The sequence below is a fragment of the Diachasma alloeum genome, unplaced genomic scaffold, assembly GCF_001412515.2.
Source record: "Diachasma alloeum isolate Michigan unplaced genomic scaffold, Dall2.0 Dall_scaffold_00284, whole genome shotgun sequence".
In the NCBI taxonomy this organism is placed as follows: Eukaryota; Metazoa; Arthropoda; class Insecta; order Hymenoptera; family Braconidae; genus Diachasma; species Diachasma alloeum.
This window is the reverse complement of record NW_021680423.1, coordinates 69,096-85,482: the sequence shown is the minus strand read 5'-3', so window position 1 is coordinate 85,482 and position 16,387 is coordinate 69,096. Positions and strand designations below refer to the sequence as shown.

General features: G+C 36.3%; 1 protein-coding gene and 1 long non-coding RNA gene across 2 annotated transcripts; both read right to left on the bottom strand.

Moving 5' to 3' along the window:
• Positions 1-211: 211 nt before the first annotated feature.
• On the bottom strand, positions 212-994 carry LOC107038443 (zinc finger BED domain-containing protein 4-like). The gene has a single exon (XM_015257538.1). It carries the CDS (start codon positions 992-994, stop codon positions 212-214), a length of 783 nt encoding a protein of 260 aa, XP_015113024.1.
• Positions 995-1,765: 771 nt separating this feature from the next.
• LOC107038472 lies at positions 1,766-2,630 on the bottom strand. Its single transcript, XR_001460899.1, has 3 exons — positions 2,501-2,630; positions 2,253-2,345; positions 1,766-1,834 (listed from the first exon to the last, which is right to left on the bottom strand). It is a non-coding gene; the product is annotated as an uncharacterized LOC107038472 (long non-coding RNA).
• Between the last annotated feature and the right edge of the window lie 13,757 nt (positions 2,631-16,387).

Here is a 16,387-nt window from a genome sequence, read left to right as displayed (position 1 = left end):
TTGTTGAATTAACTTCCTCTCTTCAATTACTTTCACGCCCAAAGATTTGATTTCTCTGTCAATGTGAGTGCAAGCGTTTGCGGCATAACGGACATTCTCGAAGTGAAGTCTTTTGAATCTGGGATCGAGGATGGTGGAAACGGCCAGTATTTTATGCTTTTCAACGCCAGCGAATTGTTCGTTGATTTTGTCAATCAATTTGGTTTTGAAATTAATTGCTGCGTCCTTGCCAGGCTCCATGGCCATCAATAATTGGGATGATGACACTAGCAGTGGCATATTCACTGCCACTGATCTCTCTGATGACCATTTCCACTGGCCTCATGAGGTCCACAATCTCACTAAGAACTTCGAGTTGGTCACAGCTGAGCAGATCTGGGAATTTTGTTTTCCTGCATTTTCTCATGATCCCAGGGATGTACTCTTCTAGCTGAAAGAACCTCTCTAACATATAAAATTCGGAGTTCCATCTTGTAGGAACATCAAGCAGGAATTTGAGCGTAGTTCCCTCAGTTTTCCCATCGGCAACTTGTAATTTTTTCAACTCGTCGCAGGCTACAACACTTCTCCTAATAATTTTAATAATTTCTCGAGCAATATCAATCATTTTAGTGAGTTCTGTCATCTCATTCAATATTTCAGGTACCATATGTGATATAAAATGTGCGAAACACCAGATCTGTCTCTCTGTGCCGACCAAACTCTCTGTAGCAGCTCTTATATTCGATGCTTCATCGCTGGTGATTGCCATGATTTTTGATTTATCCAAACCGAAATCAGTTATCACAGACGTAAGAGAGTCCTTGAGATATACTGCGGTATAATTTTTGTCGAGTGGAAAGACTCCCAAAATTCCATTCTTCATCTGAAGATCTTCAGACAAGTAGTGAATGCTGACACCTAAGTAGCTCTGGAAAGTGCAGTCAGTCCAATTGTCGCATGTTAGAGTGTAAGATACAGCCTTCTGTAGATTTGAGCTGTACGATTCTTTCATCTTGGTATATCGAGTCGTCACTAATTTGGTTAGTCTTTCGAGACGGTAATGTGTAGTGAGGAGCAATAACTTTCATCAAATTCTGGAAACCTTTCTTGTTAACTATGTTCAGAGGCTCTTTGTCTTTAGCAATCATGTATATCAACGCATTCGTGATTTGGTCGGCCTTTGCTCCGCCCTTAGCGAAAGAATTTATCTTTTCAAAGGCTTCATCAATTCGCGGCAATCTATTCTTTGACATGAATTTCTTATTCTTTACTTGTGGTTCATCACCATTTGTCGATTCACCACTGGACTCCGATGCAGTATTTTTCCTTTTTCTAGTTCCTACACATAGCAATTGATGCTTTCGGTCCAAATGGGCCTGTAAATTGGATGTTCCTCCAGAATGTTTTACACGTGTGTGGCAAATGGTGCAGATGGCATGTGTAGCATCCTTATTTTCAAAATAAACGCATATGGAACTTTTCTTTGTCCTCGATGAATTGTCTTCAAGCGATAACTTTTTGTTCATTGCAGAATCTTCAGTGGGAGGAGTTGACACAGCTTCGTTAGTATTTCTCCTATTATTTTTTATAGGCGAATTTTCCTTGGTCATTACGTCATCATCTGGAGATTGAGGGTTGGAGTTGCAGTGAAGTGTCCCTGAGTCCGTGTCAGAATAACTGTCATGATGACGTAAAGGTCCAGATGGCCTTAGTATTGGTCTTTCGACTGGTGTAAACTCAACTTTATCACTTGATCGATACAAACAATCAATAGTTTTTCTGGTTGGCTTCCACTTTACCCCACCTGGACCATAGATCGATTGAATAAAGTCCCACGTCCACTCATCATCACCTGTAATTGTCATTTCAAATATTAAACAATAACTTTGGAAAATCACTTCAATCATAAAAGTTTGATTATAGCAGAAAAATGATTCATATGAATCAAATAAAAAGTTAAGTTGAACATTACCGAATAGCATATTTTTTAAGGTACAAAAAAAATTATTGGAAGAATTATTCGCTCTGAATAGATCTTCTCTATTATTATTATCTTGAATGTTCATTTTATCCAAACAAATTCTTCATTTTTAATCAATGAGCATTTCTTTTATTTTAAAGAAATTCGTCATTTGAATTTGAAATGAACAAATTTATTCATTTTCAATAACTAATTCGTCGAAATGAGAAAGAAATTTCAAATAAAAATTTGTAATTGATTCAAATCACCTATTTTCCTGGGTTTACGAATTGAGCAAAAAACTACTCACACTTGAATTGGAGATATTTCAATTTTGATAGTCCAGTTTTGGCGAAGAAAGGCTCGTCATTGATACGCAAATAAATTGTGTATGTCTCGGAATCTATAAAATGGAAAAATAATGTGGTTAAGCTCAATCTATGGGAAATGATCTCATTAAAACATATTGAGCACTTCCAGAAAAAAATAAAAACAAATTCAAGATTTAGGTTAGGATTTTGTAAATACTCCATGGTTCATAAAAAAAAACTAGCATACCTTCAGTGTCATCCATTTTCACCTTCACATCAATGATCAATCATCCACTTATTGAAAATCAATCTTTTTTTGTATTATGTTTAACGAAATATGGTCGTCCTTAACAGTTGAGTGTGACAACACCGGCTCATGTGTAGAGATACCTCACAGTAACCACCCTTGATTAAGCATGGCTCTGCAAACGGCTGAACAAAATTCCCGCACGTTTTTTAAAATAATATTTTCCCGATCGTATCACATGTACCATGAAAACTGAAAATTCAATAACCATCAATTTAGAAAATTGAAAAATCTTTCAAAAAACAATCTCCTATTGTAATTTGTTTAACGATATTTGCGGAAAAAAATCGGGAATCGATATATCGGCCCGCGAAAATATCGGCTGAAAAATATCGATATATCGATATCAAATATCGGACCTTTCGATATATCGGACCGTATCGCGCATCCCTACCCGTCATAACGTTCTCTGTGCACGTCGAGTACGTCACGTTCGCTCGTGTTTGGTTGCTTTTAATTGAACAAGAGTATTTTTTCATAGTTGTCTTGACCTGTTTTGGCTTAATTATGCCGAAACGCAAAACTCTCTCGGATGAGAAAATGGCTGCCTTGCAAAGCAAAGTGGCCAAATATCAAAAATTGGTGGAAGAGGCATTGAGTGCCGGGATATCAGACAAAAGCAGCCATGATGGCTGGTCTAGTAAGTTCCACAATATGGCGGTAAAAACCGTACAATGTTCTAGAGTCATTTTGTTCAACGTCATTACGATAGAAAAATGATCTAGGTATATGTTGTTTTTTCCTCTCGTTTTGCAGAGCAGGAATCTGATGGGACAGAACTTTCTATGCCAGTCCAGGAGACTGCAGAGGCGGAAGTTAAAAATGTAGACCAGGTCTATGAACTAAGAGGAACGAAGAGTTGTTTGAGTTAAATGGAGAAATGGTCAATTGTTGGAATCAGGTATTAACAGAAGGTCTTACGAAACCCTTGAAGAAAGAACTCCTCGAGAGTTATCCACGTCGAGGAAATTATCGACTCAAAACCCCACAGTTGAACCCCGAGGGCGCAAGTTTTCTGAACAGGACGATTAAATCCAGGGATAAATATTTGGCTGAGCATCAGGATCTGTGTGATCTTGCTTTAATTTCTCTGGGTTCTGCATTAACCTCAATCTTTCACGAGGACCCAGAGGAAAGTATTGACAGGGAAAAGTTAATCGAGTATTTATGTGACTCAAGTCAATACATGTGCCAGCTCATGTTCGAGCATTCGAAGACGAGTAAAGCTCATATTTATACTACTGTGGAGGAGAAATACAAGACTTTACTGCAGGAGGCAAGTTCTGATGAGTTTCTGTTTGGGTCTGACTTGACCAAGAAAACCAAGGGCATGCAAGCAGCTGAGAAAATGGGCTCAACTCTGAAGGTTCTCAAGTCAGGGAGAGCCCCTCTTAAGCCAAGGGTTTTAAACTGGAAACGCCCGTCTGTGAATTCCCCGAGCTCATCGCAGACGGGCACCAGGAGACTGTCGTTCATGAGGTTCCCCAACCCATCGAGGTCATACGAGAAGAAAACTCCTCCCGGACGTCAGAAGAGTCAACCCCCTGCACCAGTAGAGCCCAAGTAATTCCAGTAGGTATCATCGCTGGACGTTTGGAACAATTCGCCCAGGCTTGGTCGGGTATTACGGCAGATCCTTTTGTGTTAAATATTGTCAGTGATTATGAAATCCCTTTTACAGCGATGCCAGTGCAATCTCAGTTGCCAAGAAATTTGATTGTTCCGGGAGAGGTTGAGTTAGTTCAGGCGTCGATTGACAATCTAATCTTACTGGGGACGATTCGGGAATGTCATCCAGTGGTCGATCAATTTCTATCTAATTATTTTTTAATTCCTAAAAGCAATGGCAAAATGAGATTTGTGTTGATTTTAAAAGAACTGAAGAAATTTATTCGGGTGGATCATTATAAAATGGAGGACATAAGGACTGCGATGAAACTTATGTCTAAGGACTGTTCGATGGGGACTATCAAATTGCAAGATGCTTATTTTCTAATTTCAATTCAAGACTCTCACAGGAAATTTCTCAGATTCTCTTGGGAAGATCGTTTATTCGAATTTGTTTGTTTGGGGACAATTAATGCAGTTTGCGGTTCAATACGGATGGTGTTATTCGAAACGTTTAGAACGGGAAAGATGTCTCGCGTTACTAAATTCAGGCAATAATTATGAGGCTCTGATGGAATTAAATCCGAGGGTAATCCCAGATTTGGATTGGTGGAAGAGGACGATTCCTAGAGCTAGAAATTTTATTAGACAGATGAAATTCAGCAAAACTATTTTTTCTAACGCCTCACGTACTGTTTTGGGGGCTTATGTAACAATCAGGTGGTGTTTGGAAATACGAGTACTTCAGAGCTGGAATATCATATAAACTACTTGGAGTTATTAGCAGCGTTCAATGGACTTCTAGCATTTGCATCTAATGATTCGAATTCCGAAATCTTGCTGAAAATAGATAACACAACTGCGATTGCTTATATTAACCGGATGGGCGGTGTTAAATACTTGAATCTTAACACGATATCTCGCGAAATCTGGCAGTGGTGTGAAACCAAAGGGCTATGGTTGTTCGCATCATATATTCCATCTAGGGAAAATGTCGAAGCTGATCAGGCATCTAGGGCGGAGAATGTGGATACTGAATGGGAGTTGGTAGACTAGGCCTTCAAGAATAACGTTAAGAAATTTGGGAACCTACAAATTGACTTATTTACTTCGGCAACGAATGCAAAGTACGTGAGGTATTGCTCGTAGCATCGTGATCCACAGGCCATTTCAATCGATGCGTTCACGATCTCGTGACCATCTCCTTTCTACGCCTTTCCACCCTTTGCCCTAATCCGGAAAGTGTTGAGGAAAATTGTCGTTGACCCGGTCTGGGGGGTTGTGGTTGTACCAGTCTGGGAGTCTCAACCTTGGTACCCCTTGTGGTTATCTTTTTTGCATAGTGAACCTATTTACTTTGAACCTGACGATAATTTATTACTTTCTCCCTCTAGGCAAGAGAGTCACGCTCTGGCGAGAAAAATGAGATTGATGGCCGCCAAATTATTCGTGAGACCTACCAAAGAAAGAATTTGAATCCGAGGGCCGTAGATTTGCTGTTGAACTCCATTGCAGATACTACACTCAAGCAATATGTAAAGCCCTTACGCGAATGGGCTATTTTTTGTGATCAGAAAGGAATTGATATTGTTAAACCCAAGGAAGGACAGGTTGTTGAGTGACTCATTCTCCAGTTTGAAAAGGGTTTGTCGTATACTTCAATGAATACTTATCGTTCTGTATTGTCGTTTATTTGTAGAGGTTATATTAGGAAGAGTGCTTTGGTATGTCGATTATTGAAAGGTATTTATAATGTTAGACTGTTTAGACTGGCCAAACCTAGATACGAGGAGATTTATGATCTGGATCCAGTGATTAAGAAACTTAGAGACATGACAGAACTGAATTTGAGTCAGTTAACATCTAAGTTGGCAATGTAATTATCCTTGGTAACAGCCCATAGAAATCAAACCATCTTTTTCAAGATTAGTCAAATCCGTAAGCTTCAGGATGTTTATGAAATAATGATACCTCAGAGAATTAAAACTCCGAGGCTTGGAGAGCCTCAGCGTTTATTAACGCTACCTAGATTTAGGAGTTGTGCCCAACTTTGTGTGATTACAACATTGGAAGAATATTTGAGAGTTACTACAAGTTTGCGTAATAATGTGGGCTTGTTATTTATTACGATGAAGAAGCCCTTTGGTCCAGCATCAAAGAACACGATTAGTAGATGGATTAGATGTTTCTTGCGTGATTGTGGATTAGGGGCATTCGCTCCCCACAGTGTCCGCCATGCAGCGACGTCTGCAGCTCGCAAGCAAGGCATTGAGTACAGTCTGATTAAGAAATTGGCGGGATGGTCAGAGGCTTCTCGTGTATTTGATAGATTTTATAATCGTTCCTAATCGAAGCAATTTTACAAAGGCAGTATTAAGAATTAATGAGAGGTAAACTGCAATTTGAAGATTTGTTCAATGTATTAGAATATGATTAAACACTGATGTAGTAGTAATGACAGTTAAAAAAAATTGCAATACATTATATTCTTTTGTAATGGAAAATAAATAAACAGTGCAAATGGTTTGATTTTTGGTAAAAATCTTATTGTTATCATGTCGGAATCACCATGGAGATAAGGGATGAAGTCCAATGATGTTAATTAACTCTAAACATCTACTTAGTGATCTCGAGAACGAAACACGACTCATAATTGGCCCGATCGTAATTATGAGGACGGTTTCGTTCGAAGAGGTCACTCCCACCCAAAATTCAAACATTACTATCGTTTGCCCACCCCGTGACTCTTTGTGTGCTTGAAACTTTATGACGGGTCGGGGGCGCGAGTGGCGCCAAGAACGGTCTTTTTGGGTATTACTTCAAAACTGTGGCGGTATCATGTGTCCAGGGAGACTACTACTTAGTGACCTCTTCGAACGAAACCCTCCTCATAATTACGATCCAATCCCCATGGCGGTCGATGGAGAATAAAACATAGAGAGTGATGCAGGGTGGATTTTAGTGCGATATTGGACACCGATCAATTGGACAATCAAAATGGCGTCATTTTACGGATTTTGGGAGAATGTCGTTCAAGAGATACCGGCAAAGACATAACCTCGCCGTTTGTTTGTTTCGAAAAAAAAAAAATAATAATAATAATAATACATGGTGAAAATTATTAAACGTGAATATGCAGCACCAAATGACACTGAATTTTCAGTTACACCGGTGAAAACACATACGAAACAATCCCACCGTTTCCTATAGGTTTTTCTATAGGTTTTTTCATATAGACAATCCTATAGAATTTTATCGTACGTGAACATCTTGAATAATTAAATTTCAGATTTCAGAAAAAATTCAATGGAATTTCAAATTTTTGAGCAGTCGCAAGATAGAAATTCTCTAACTTATTTGAATTTTCGATCTAAACATGAATATTTAGTACTTTTTTAACCAGAAACTTTCAAATGATTGAAAATTCAACAATATATTGTCCTGAATTTTCATGATTCCTATTAATTTTCAAATCATAATTGAACTAAAATTGACAGTTTCTATTGATTTTTCCATAAAACTTTGAATTTTCAATAACGAAATTCCTTGAAATTTCACCAGAACTTTAATATGATACAAATTTCCAAAAAGTTTTAAAGAAAGGGTCTAGCCGGATAAGTATGGTGAATCTGCCCCTAGTGAATTTCAAAGCATCATTTTTTTCACATATTCACCACCCAAAAAAAAAATTCTGTGTAAAATTTCAGATCATTATATTGATACTCTCATTTTTTATGCTTAAAAAACTGTTTTTTTCGATTTATTTTTGAGTACTTCAAAGCTACTTAAAAATCTGAAAAAATTCTGAAATATAAAAAAAATATCAAATTGAAGGGAAATTTTTTTTATTGATTTTTAATTGTTAAATAATATTTTTGATCGACAATTCTTTTTTTTTTTAATCATTCTCATAGGTAAAGATTTTTCTACCACTTTGACAAAAATTGACGAGATTCTAGCCTCAATTCTCCACATTTTGAGAAAACAAAGTTCGAAAAATCCACCTGCAACGCATTTAAAAAAAATAAAAACGCCAAATTTTTACGTTTTTTCATGGAAATCCTTCCGTTAATCATCCCTACAGGTCTGTTAATTGATCACTATATTCAATCTAGTATTGTGGCACATTATACTTTTGAAGAAGAGCAACTGCTGGGCAAAATCGCTAGCAATGCAATAAAAATATTTGAGTTAACTGAGTTCTTAGCTGAGTTTCCAGGCAATATCTCCGAATCTAAGAGAGATAGCAAAATTTTTGTAACTTTTGATTCGCTTTACAAGAAAGATTGTGAGGAAAAAATTGGTATCTGTCTTACATTCCGAGATATTTATTGAAAACTACCCAATACCAAAATTAACTTGAACCGTTTTGCTGCTATGCTACTGAAATGGAACACAAGGTATGATGGTATTCCGAGTCAGAATAAAAATCCTATTTGAATTCCGATTTTTATCAAAATTGAATTCGGAAAGCTCCAAGGAAATTAATTGAATAAGCATCAAACATCATGTGTAATCTCTACCATGAAACATATCTAGTAATCCATATATAAAATTAAAAATCCGTGGCGGGTCCCAAAAGTACAAAAATACCACAAATCTTTCACTCCTGAGAAATTGAATCGAGAAGAGAAGAGGCCACGCAGGTTGTGGATAGAAAGTATTATGCAAATCGTCACGGCCCAGGTAAGAATTGACGATAGAAACAGGGCTCATCAAGCCCTGGAGCAAGGCTCGGAAATGCTCAATCAGGGTTGGGGCTAAGCCTGGGATCAATCCTCCTTCAGCCCTAAAATGATAACCTCGTTTCAGGCTTAGTCCGCAAGGCTTTTACGAGACTCTGTGCCAAGGCTTGATTCAAGCCTTGAATTACCACATTTTAAAGGCTCAATCGAGCTTCGGCTAAATAAATTGGAGTATTGTTTACAGATATTTGTATAAACAATTTCTTATTGTTTCATAACCCTCTTTATGAATTTAGAGTAACCTATGAAAGAGAGTGCGGTCGGACCGTACATCACTGTTGCTAAGCGTACTTGGTGATTGTGATTGTCGGTTAATTAACAATGGATGGGAAAAAAAATATTATCATCATTAGTGTCTATTAATTATCCGCCCTTGATTATTACCGCGCACTTGGAAATTGAAATACAATGAAATCAAACATTTAAAAATTTGTTCCTGCTGGGGTTCGATCCGGGGTCCTTCTGATCCGTAGACAAGCGCGCTATCCACTGGGCTACCTGCGACTTCTTAGGATGATACATTTTTTTCGAGTATAAAAATTCAACTTGTGTCAGTGTTATTTTGTTATTTTGTTGATATCCTAATTAAATTTCCTAAACTTGAATCAATGATAGGTCCGATGGATTTATGAGCTCAGAATCGATTAATTAATTATAGATGAGGATAATAATAATTATTTAGCCTCATGCACAAGGAGCTGCTCTAGGCCTGGCCTGCGGTTAGCTTAGATAACTTGGTGGAAAATTATAGCTATGTTTGTAGATGACGATAATGTTTTCACCACCATTAGCTGATGAGTATTGATATAAAAATTGAGGAAATTAGTCGGAAGTAACTTTAATTTCCGAGGCCTTGCTGAGCCCCGAATAAGCCTTGACGTACTGAGCCTAAATACTGAAAGCCTGGACTAGGCCTGAATTGAGCCTCGCCAATGGCCGCTTTAATCATCCTCATTTGAAGCTCAAGTGAATGGTGAAACCAAGCCTATCCCAGGCCTGAATAATTGAGCCTTACCAACCCTGGGTTCATACAGGCTTGTTCCCATCGTCAGCCTATGTAATTCTTACCTAGGTGGGAATTGAGCAAATCAAACACACATTTGATATTATCAAATTCGCAATCAAAACCTTACTATCTTCTGGTGAATAGTGGGTAAAAAATAATATTCAATTATCGGAAATTAGGGAACTAAGTAGAATTAACGTCCACTTGTCAGTTGATTAAAATTGAGAAAATCAAAATGTTAAGGAAAGGCTTCGATTGGAGTCATTTCAGATTCGACTCTTCTGATTATATATTTAGTCCAATGGCTCATCGCGCTCACTTTGGCCTTTACGATACTTTCAATCATTTTGCTCATCCCTTCCATTTGAAACTTCTGATAATTTAACTCTCCTGATCATTTCGCTGGTTCCTTCCCATCATTTGCTGAGCTTGTCTGATTTTTACAAAGAAGTATGAAACCAACTTGGAAATTTTAATGGAAAAAATCAATCTATAATTTGAAATTATTAATTTCTGAGGATCAAGTATTTGATTTACAATGTTTGCCCGCTAATTAAGCCATATTGTTTGATTCATTCGATTCCTTCGAGGTTTCATGAACCTGAATTTGTTGAAAAAGAAAATTTACATAGGAATCTACTTAGCTTCGGAATTCTACCATAATCTGCATTCCATTCCAATACGGGAGCGGTAAAACAATTTAAGCCGATTTTATTATTGGTCAGTTTTCAATGAATATCTCAGAATCTAACGTAGATATCCATTGTTTTCTCATAATCTTTTTTGTAGAGCGAATCGAGAGTCATAAATAGGTCGTTACCAAAATTTCTTTGGAGCTTTTTAAATGGGTTGAAATTATTTTTTAATATAAATGTTGATTTCGACTCTCCGCCCCAGACACAAGGCGGCGCCACCTGCACTCCTAGGCAAGATGGCGATCCCCTCAGAACTGTCAATTACCTCATATATTAAAAAATAGTTTTAACCCATTTAGAGAATCCGGATCGGACCCATTCCTTCTCATCCTCGTAATTAAAAAATTACAAATTTTTTGAGGTATGTAGTTTATTTTTTTATCCTTTTTTGGCGGAGAATTTAGGAAGCAAAGTTTTCCCCGCATTTCGATAGTTTTTTTTCAATCCCGAGGCCTCTTAACAATTAAAAATCACTCAAAAATTTTCTTCTTCAATTTTGACATGTTTTTGATTTTCCAGAATTTTTTCAGATTTTTAAGTAGCTTTGAAGTACTCGAAAAAAAATAAAATCGAAAAAAAAACAGTTTTTTAAGCATAAAAAATCAGAGGATCGATATAATGATCTGAAATTTTACATGGAATTGTTTTTTTGAGTGGTGAATATGTGAAAAAATTGCCGCCTTGAAATTCGCTGGGGGCAGATTCACCATGCTTATCCGGCTAGACCCTTTCATTCAAAAGTTTTTAACAGTGAATGCTGATAAACGTTTGAAATTATAAAACGGAATTTCTAATGAAGACTCTTCCACAACGGAAACATCCCTGAATTTTCAAAGAAAGCAGGACTGTTCTCGCAATTTCGTCACATTGGAGTGAAAATTATCGGTTATAATTTGGAAAAATGGTAACCGATCCTGAATATTCTGACATAGATTCGTAAATTTATAGGTCTATGAATAACGTTATTTGTTGAGGGTATTAATATTCAATTCCGCTCACGGAGCTGTGGTATTATATGAAGAAATAACAGAGAATTCATGGTTCTTCAACAAGTTGCCATGACAATTTAATGTTCCATGAAAAAAATGAAACCATTTGGTTTAATTCTCCCTGCGAACCTCAAAAGTCAATGACTTGACATCAATTATGCTTGTCTTTCGATTTGACATTTCAATTTGACATGACAATTCAGGGTCACAGGATTATTCATGATACTGGATGCTGACTAGGATGACCCTAATTATCAGTGATTTTTATCACTGAAATGTGGTGATAGATTCCTAAAAATTAGAGATGAGTCCCTGAAAATCAGTAACATTACTCTGAAAATCTGTGAAATAAGTCTGAGAATTAGTGAATATTCCAACTTGAATCTGCAGTTTTCCGGAAACCTGAGGAATGTCATTCGTTGAGGTCAATAATATTCAATGGAGCTTTTGAAATTGTCGTATAGTTCTGTGAAATTTCAGGAATTTGATGAATATTCAATATTCCATGAAGAATGGGTTGTTTATCGGTAATTTTTAGCGAAAATTTGAAAATTCAATGAATTGGCTTGAAATTGAAGGATTGTTATGGTAAACTTCAGGGAAAAAAATTTAAAGCGTAGGCATATTCCAAGTGTTTCGAAATTTCAAGCACATATGTATTCGAAACAGAATTCGAAGTCAACAATCCTGAATTTCGGGGGTCGAAATACTGAAAAATTATAGATGCTTTTGAATATTACTTGGCAACTTGAATGTTCATAGAAAAAATACTGAATTCCGAATTTATTCCTGTATTTATGGATATCTTTTGTGCAATATTCAGGCCATGGCGTACAAAATTTAGAGATTCGAATGAGTTTTCCGTTATTTCTTGAAAAATCAGACGATGCTGGGAAAATTCCAAGATAATTCCTGGAGAATTCAGTGAATTACTTAATTTTCCCGGTCGGGATAATTTTCAGGTAAATATAATTTATCAAAAATTAAAGAAATTCATTGAAATTTACACGAATCTTGAAATTTCTGAGGATTTTTTCAATGGAATTAATTCCCGGCTCCCAGTACGGAATTTTCAGGTGATAATTGCCCTGAAAATTCAAAAAATTTCTAACAGTGTAAGCGGAATAGAAGCATTAAATGAGTTACGACTTGACCCGAATTATTGGGACACATTTTGAAGAGAGTTCTTGATAGACCCACAATTTAGGCAGAATTTCAAACAAAGCGTCTTCTACGCTTGCTGAAGCATAGTGTACGCTTGAAGTTGAAGTGTAAATGACACTCAAAATCGCCGTAAATTACGAAAATCGTTGTGAATTACGCATTCGGTTTTTTATGTATTTTATGTTGACTTATCCGTACTTAATGGAGGTGACCAAAGTCGCAGGGTTGCGTATGGTTACCAGACTTGGGTTCATTGGGATATTTGAAAGAAATCATGAATTTAAGAAAATCAATTATGTCAAAGGAAAATAAAAAATTTAGGAGCAATTCAACGGGTTGTCGTTTGGAAATGATATGAATAAGTCAATAATATGTTTGAATAGTTGTATTTCCTTGTATTAATCAATTACAAATCAATACAGAACACTTATAGATCATAATAATGCAGCTAAGAACAAAGAAGAGCCTTGAGAAATGCAGTTTTTAAGTATTTTGGTGATATCAAGGTCTATCCGATATCTCCTTCTGAAAATTCATCAAATAATTAATAACAGTGATTGATCAATTGCACGGAATAAAAAGTTGGAGAAAAATTACGAAACAAGTTCAGTAATCGTGGAGCAAACTCGATTTTCACTGCTTTTTTTACCTCAAATTGGTGAAAAAGTGCGAGATTAATAGTGAATTTTACTCCGTTGGCCCGAGAAAATTTCCTAAACGTGAGGGTGATTTGTACCGAAACTGTAAAAGTTACCCTGCATCCCCTCAAATATTATCCCGGTGAAAGTGAATAATTGCTCACATTTTTCGGATAATTTTTCTGTAACGTAGAATGATTTTTATCGAACCCGTTTGGTAAAAATTCACTTTGGTTTGTCCCCATGATCGTCAGATGAGATCAAAATAAATAATACCCTACCGGTGTGGGAAATTTTATTAAACAGGAGGATAATTTTTGCACCCATGAATGTGCTTTTTTACCGAGAAAATCGTCAGATATCCATTAAAAAACGCTATTTTTACACTGAATTACATTTCGGTCCACGATTACCATTCGTATAGGAAAATTTGTCAAGATTTGCTAGGTAATTTTTTTCCAACTTTCCTCTCCGTGTGTCATTAGTGTAAGATGATTTATACATACAGGAACATCTAGATCCCCAAACACTGCAGATACGCGAGCAGCACTGCCTGTTGGTGGTGCACTGAAACCACATAAATCGTATTAAAAATTTGTAATTAATCATTCTTGGATTCCTGTCAGGTATACATGATTTTAAATCGAGTTTTGCTTATGCATTTTCGGAATGTCGAACGGATTTGTCTGAATTCATGTGAAAAGTATATGAAAATCATATTTTTTATTTTTTATCATCTTTTTTTTTTTAATAACATATTCGCATTCAGATATCGGCATAATCATAATTTTTAATTACAGTTAAATTTTAAATAAGTCAATTGCTAATATTACTCACCGATTTTATGATTATTAAATTAACCATCAATTTGAATATTCGAATTCCGAATATTTTATCAAGCAATAATGGAGAAATTTAAATTACCAATTATTATATTATTTTTCACCGACTGCCGTGGCTGTGTGGTTAGAGTATGGGATTGGCACGTGAGCGACCCGGATTCGATACCCGGCTGGGGAGCCAAAATTTCTAACACTCTAATCTCACAGTTTCACTGTCGAGCGGGAGTCTCGTTAAAGGGACGACTGTACCTGGGCAGGTTTTTCCCTCAAGTGAGGTTTTCCCTCGTCTTTCGGCGAATGCGGTACAGGGGTTTGGGGGGTGGGAAGGGAACATATCGTAAAAACCCGAAAGGGTATACGAGAGAAAATAATTTTTTTAGATATTATTTTTCAAATTTCAATGAAAATAAGTAAAAACTTGATTATTCCAAGGTGCAACTTCTTATAATATTACTAAAGCAATGATTGATGCCGATGTTGTGTTTGGAAATATTAAAGTAATTTATTATAATATTCAAGGAAATCGAACGAATAAAACCGCTCGATTTCCCAACAGCAAACACGGCTTCATTCACAAAATCTCCTGAATAAGCGTTATAAAGGGCATCGCCTCCTAAAAATCACTTCGTAGAGAACTGCATCAGCACCACGCCACCGGACAATGACCGCAAGTTCCACGTCCAAACGTCGAGTTCACCCACCCAAAACTCGCAAATCAAAAAACAGTCTTGTCTTAGCTTCCAAAACGAACGTACAAAGGGGCAAACTCCTCGCGGCTGCCGAATATTTGTTTCCGGAATCAGTTAGAATTTCTGCCCGGCGCTTATTTGGTAACTCGAGTATCGGGAAATAAAACTGACTACAATTACGCTCACCTTCGTAGTAATCAGTCCCGCGAATTACTTAAAAACTAATAATCTCCGCGATCGGTCGACAAGTTGAGAGCTTTCTTGTGGCTGGGGCGTGAGTGCTAATGAGACAGTGACTTAAAAATCGATAAAAAGTGTAATCGTATCAAAAATTAGAACGGAGTGAACCCAATTAAACCCAGGAGCACTGAGTATTTATTGTGTACGAGAGAAGAGTGTGACAGGAGTGAGTTTTCGTGAGTAACATTGTCATCACTAATCTTGTAGTTGGGTTAATCTTGGCTCTCTCCCTCGCGTTGTTCAAAATTCATGTAGAATCGTTTGAAATTGTGTAGAGTCATTATTTCGGAATAAACGGGATTAATATATAAATCGTTTTCCTCTTTTCTTTTAATAAAAATTTACCCTCAACCCCTTATAGTTTGACAGATGTGTCCAACACTTCAAAGGTAAGGATCCTCGCTAATCAAAAATAATTATTTGGCTCGGAGGGAATAATCGTGTTCTATTCTATAATACAAATATAACTCAAATTATTCCGTATCTAACACCGATGTATGTTCACATTCCACCCAGGGAGAGTTCACATATTTTATAGTGTATTTCTTATGAATGTATGGACATCTATAAATTATACAAAATAATTGTACAATATTTTTCCTCAGTTTCCTTTATGGAAACTATGGAAACTGGATTCCTATTAATTTTTAGGACATTTTATTGAAAAATTCAGCAACTGATCTGTGCATTTTTCGTCTACAACATTCTTCAATGAAAAACATTCTATAAAAGAAATCAACAGAATTTGGTATCTCAATAAAACTTTTTCTATTCATATATTTTCTATACAAATTTCTCGGTTTAAATTTTCGAGTTTTTTCGTTTGATTTTTTTCTATGAAAAATGAAGAACAATGGAATGGAAAAAAAATAGAAAATTCACATCGAGAAATTCCTATAGAAAATGTTATTACGGAATGAGGAAATTCTACTGATTTTTTATATAAAATCATTTTTCACAAAAAGATGCGGAGTAAAGCTGCGGATTTCTTCGATAGAGTCGGCTAAAAACTAACAGAATTTTCAATGAAAGTTCAATTTCAATTTCTATCGAATTCACTTGTTATTTTATGAAATTCATTCGTATGTGGGTTACTAATTAACTTTTACAATCAAATTATAAATTTTCAATAATATAATTTTGGAAACTCACTCTGAAACCGCGTCCTGTGCAACGTTGACCACTAACGGCCGCCAGGACCATAGCAATTA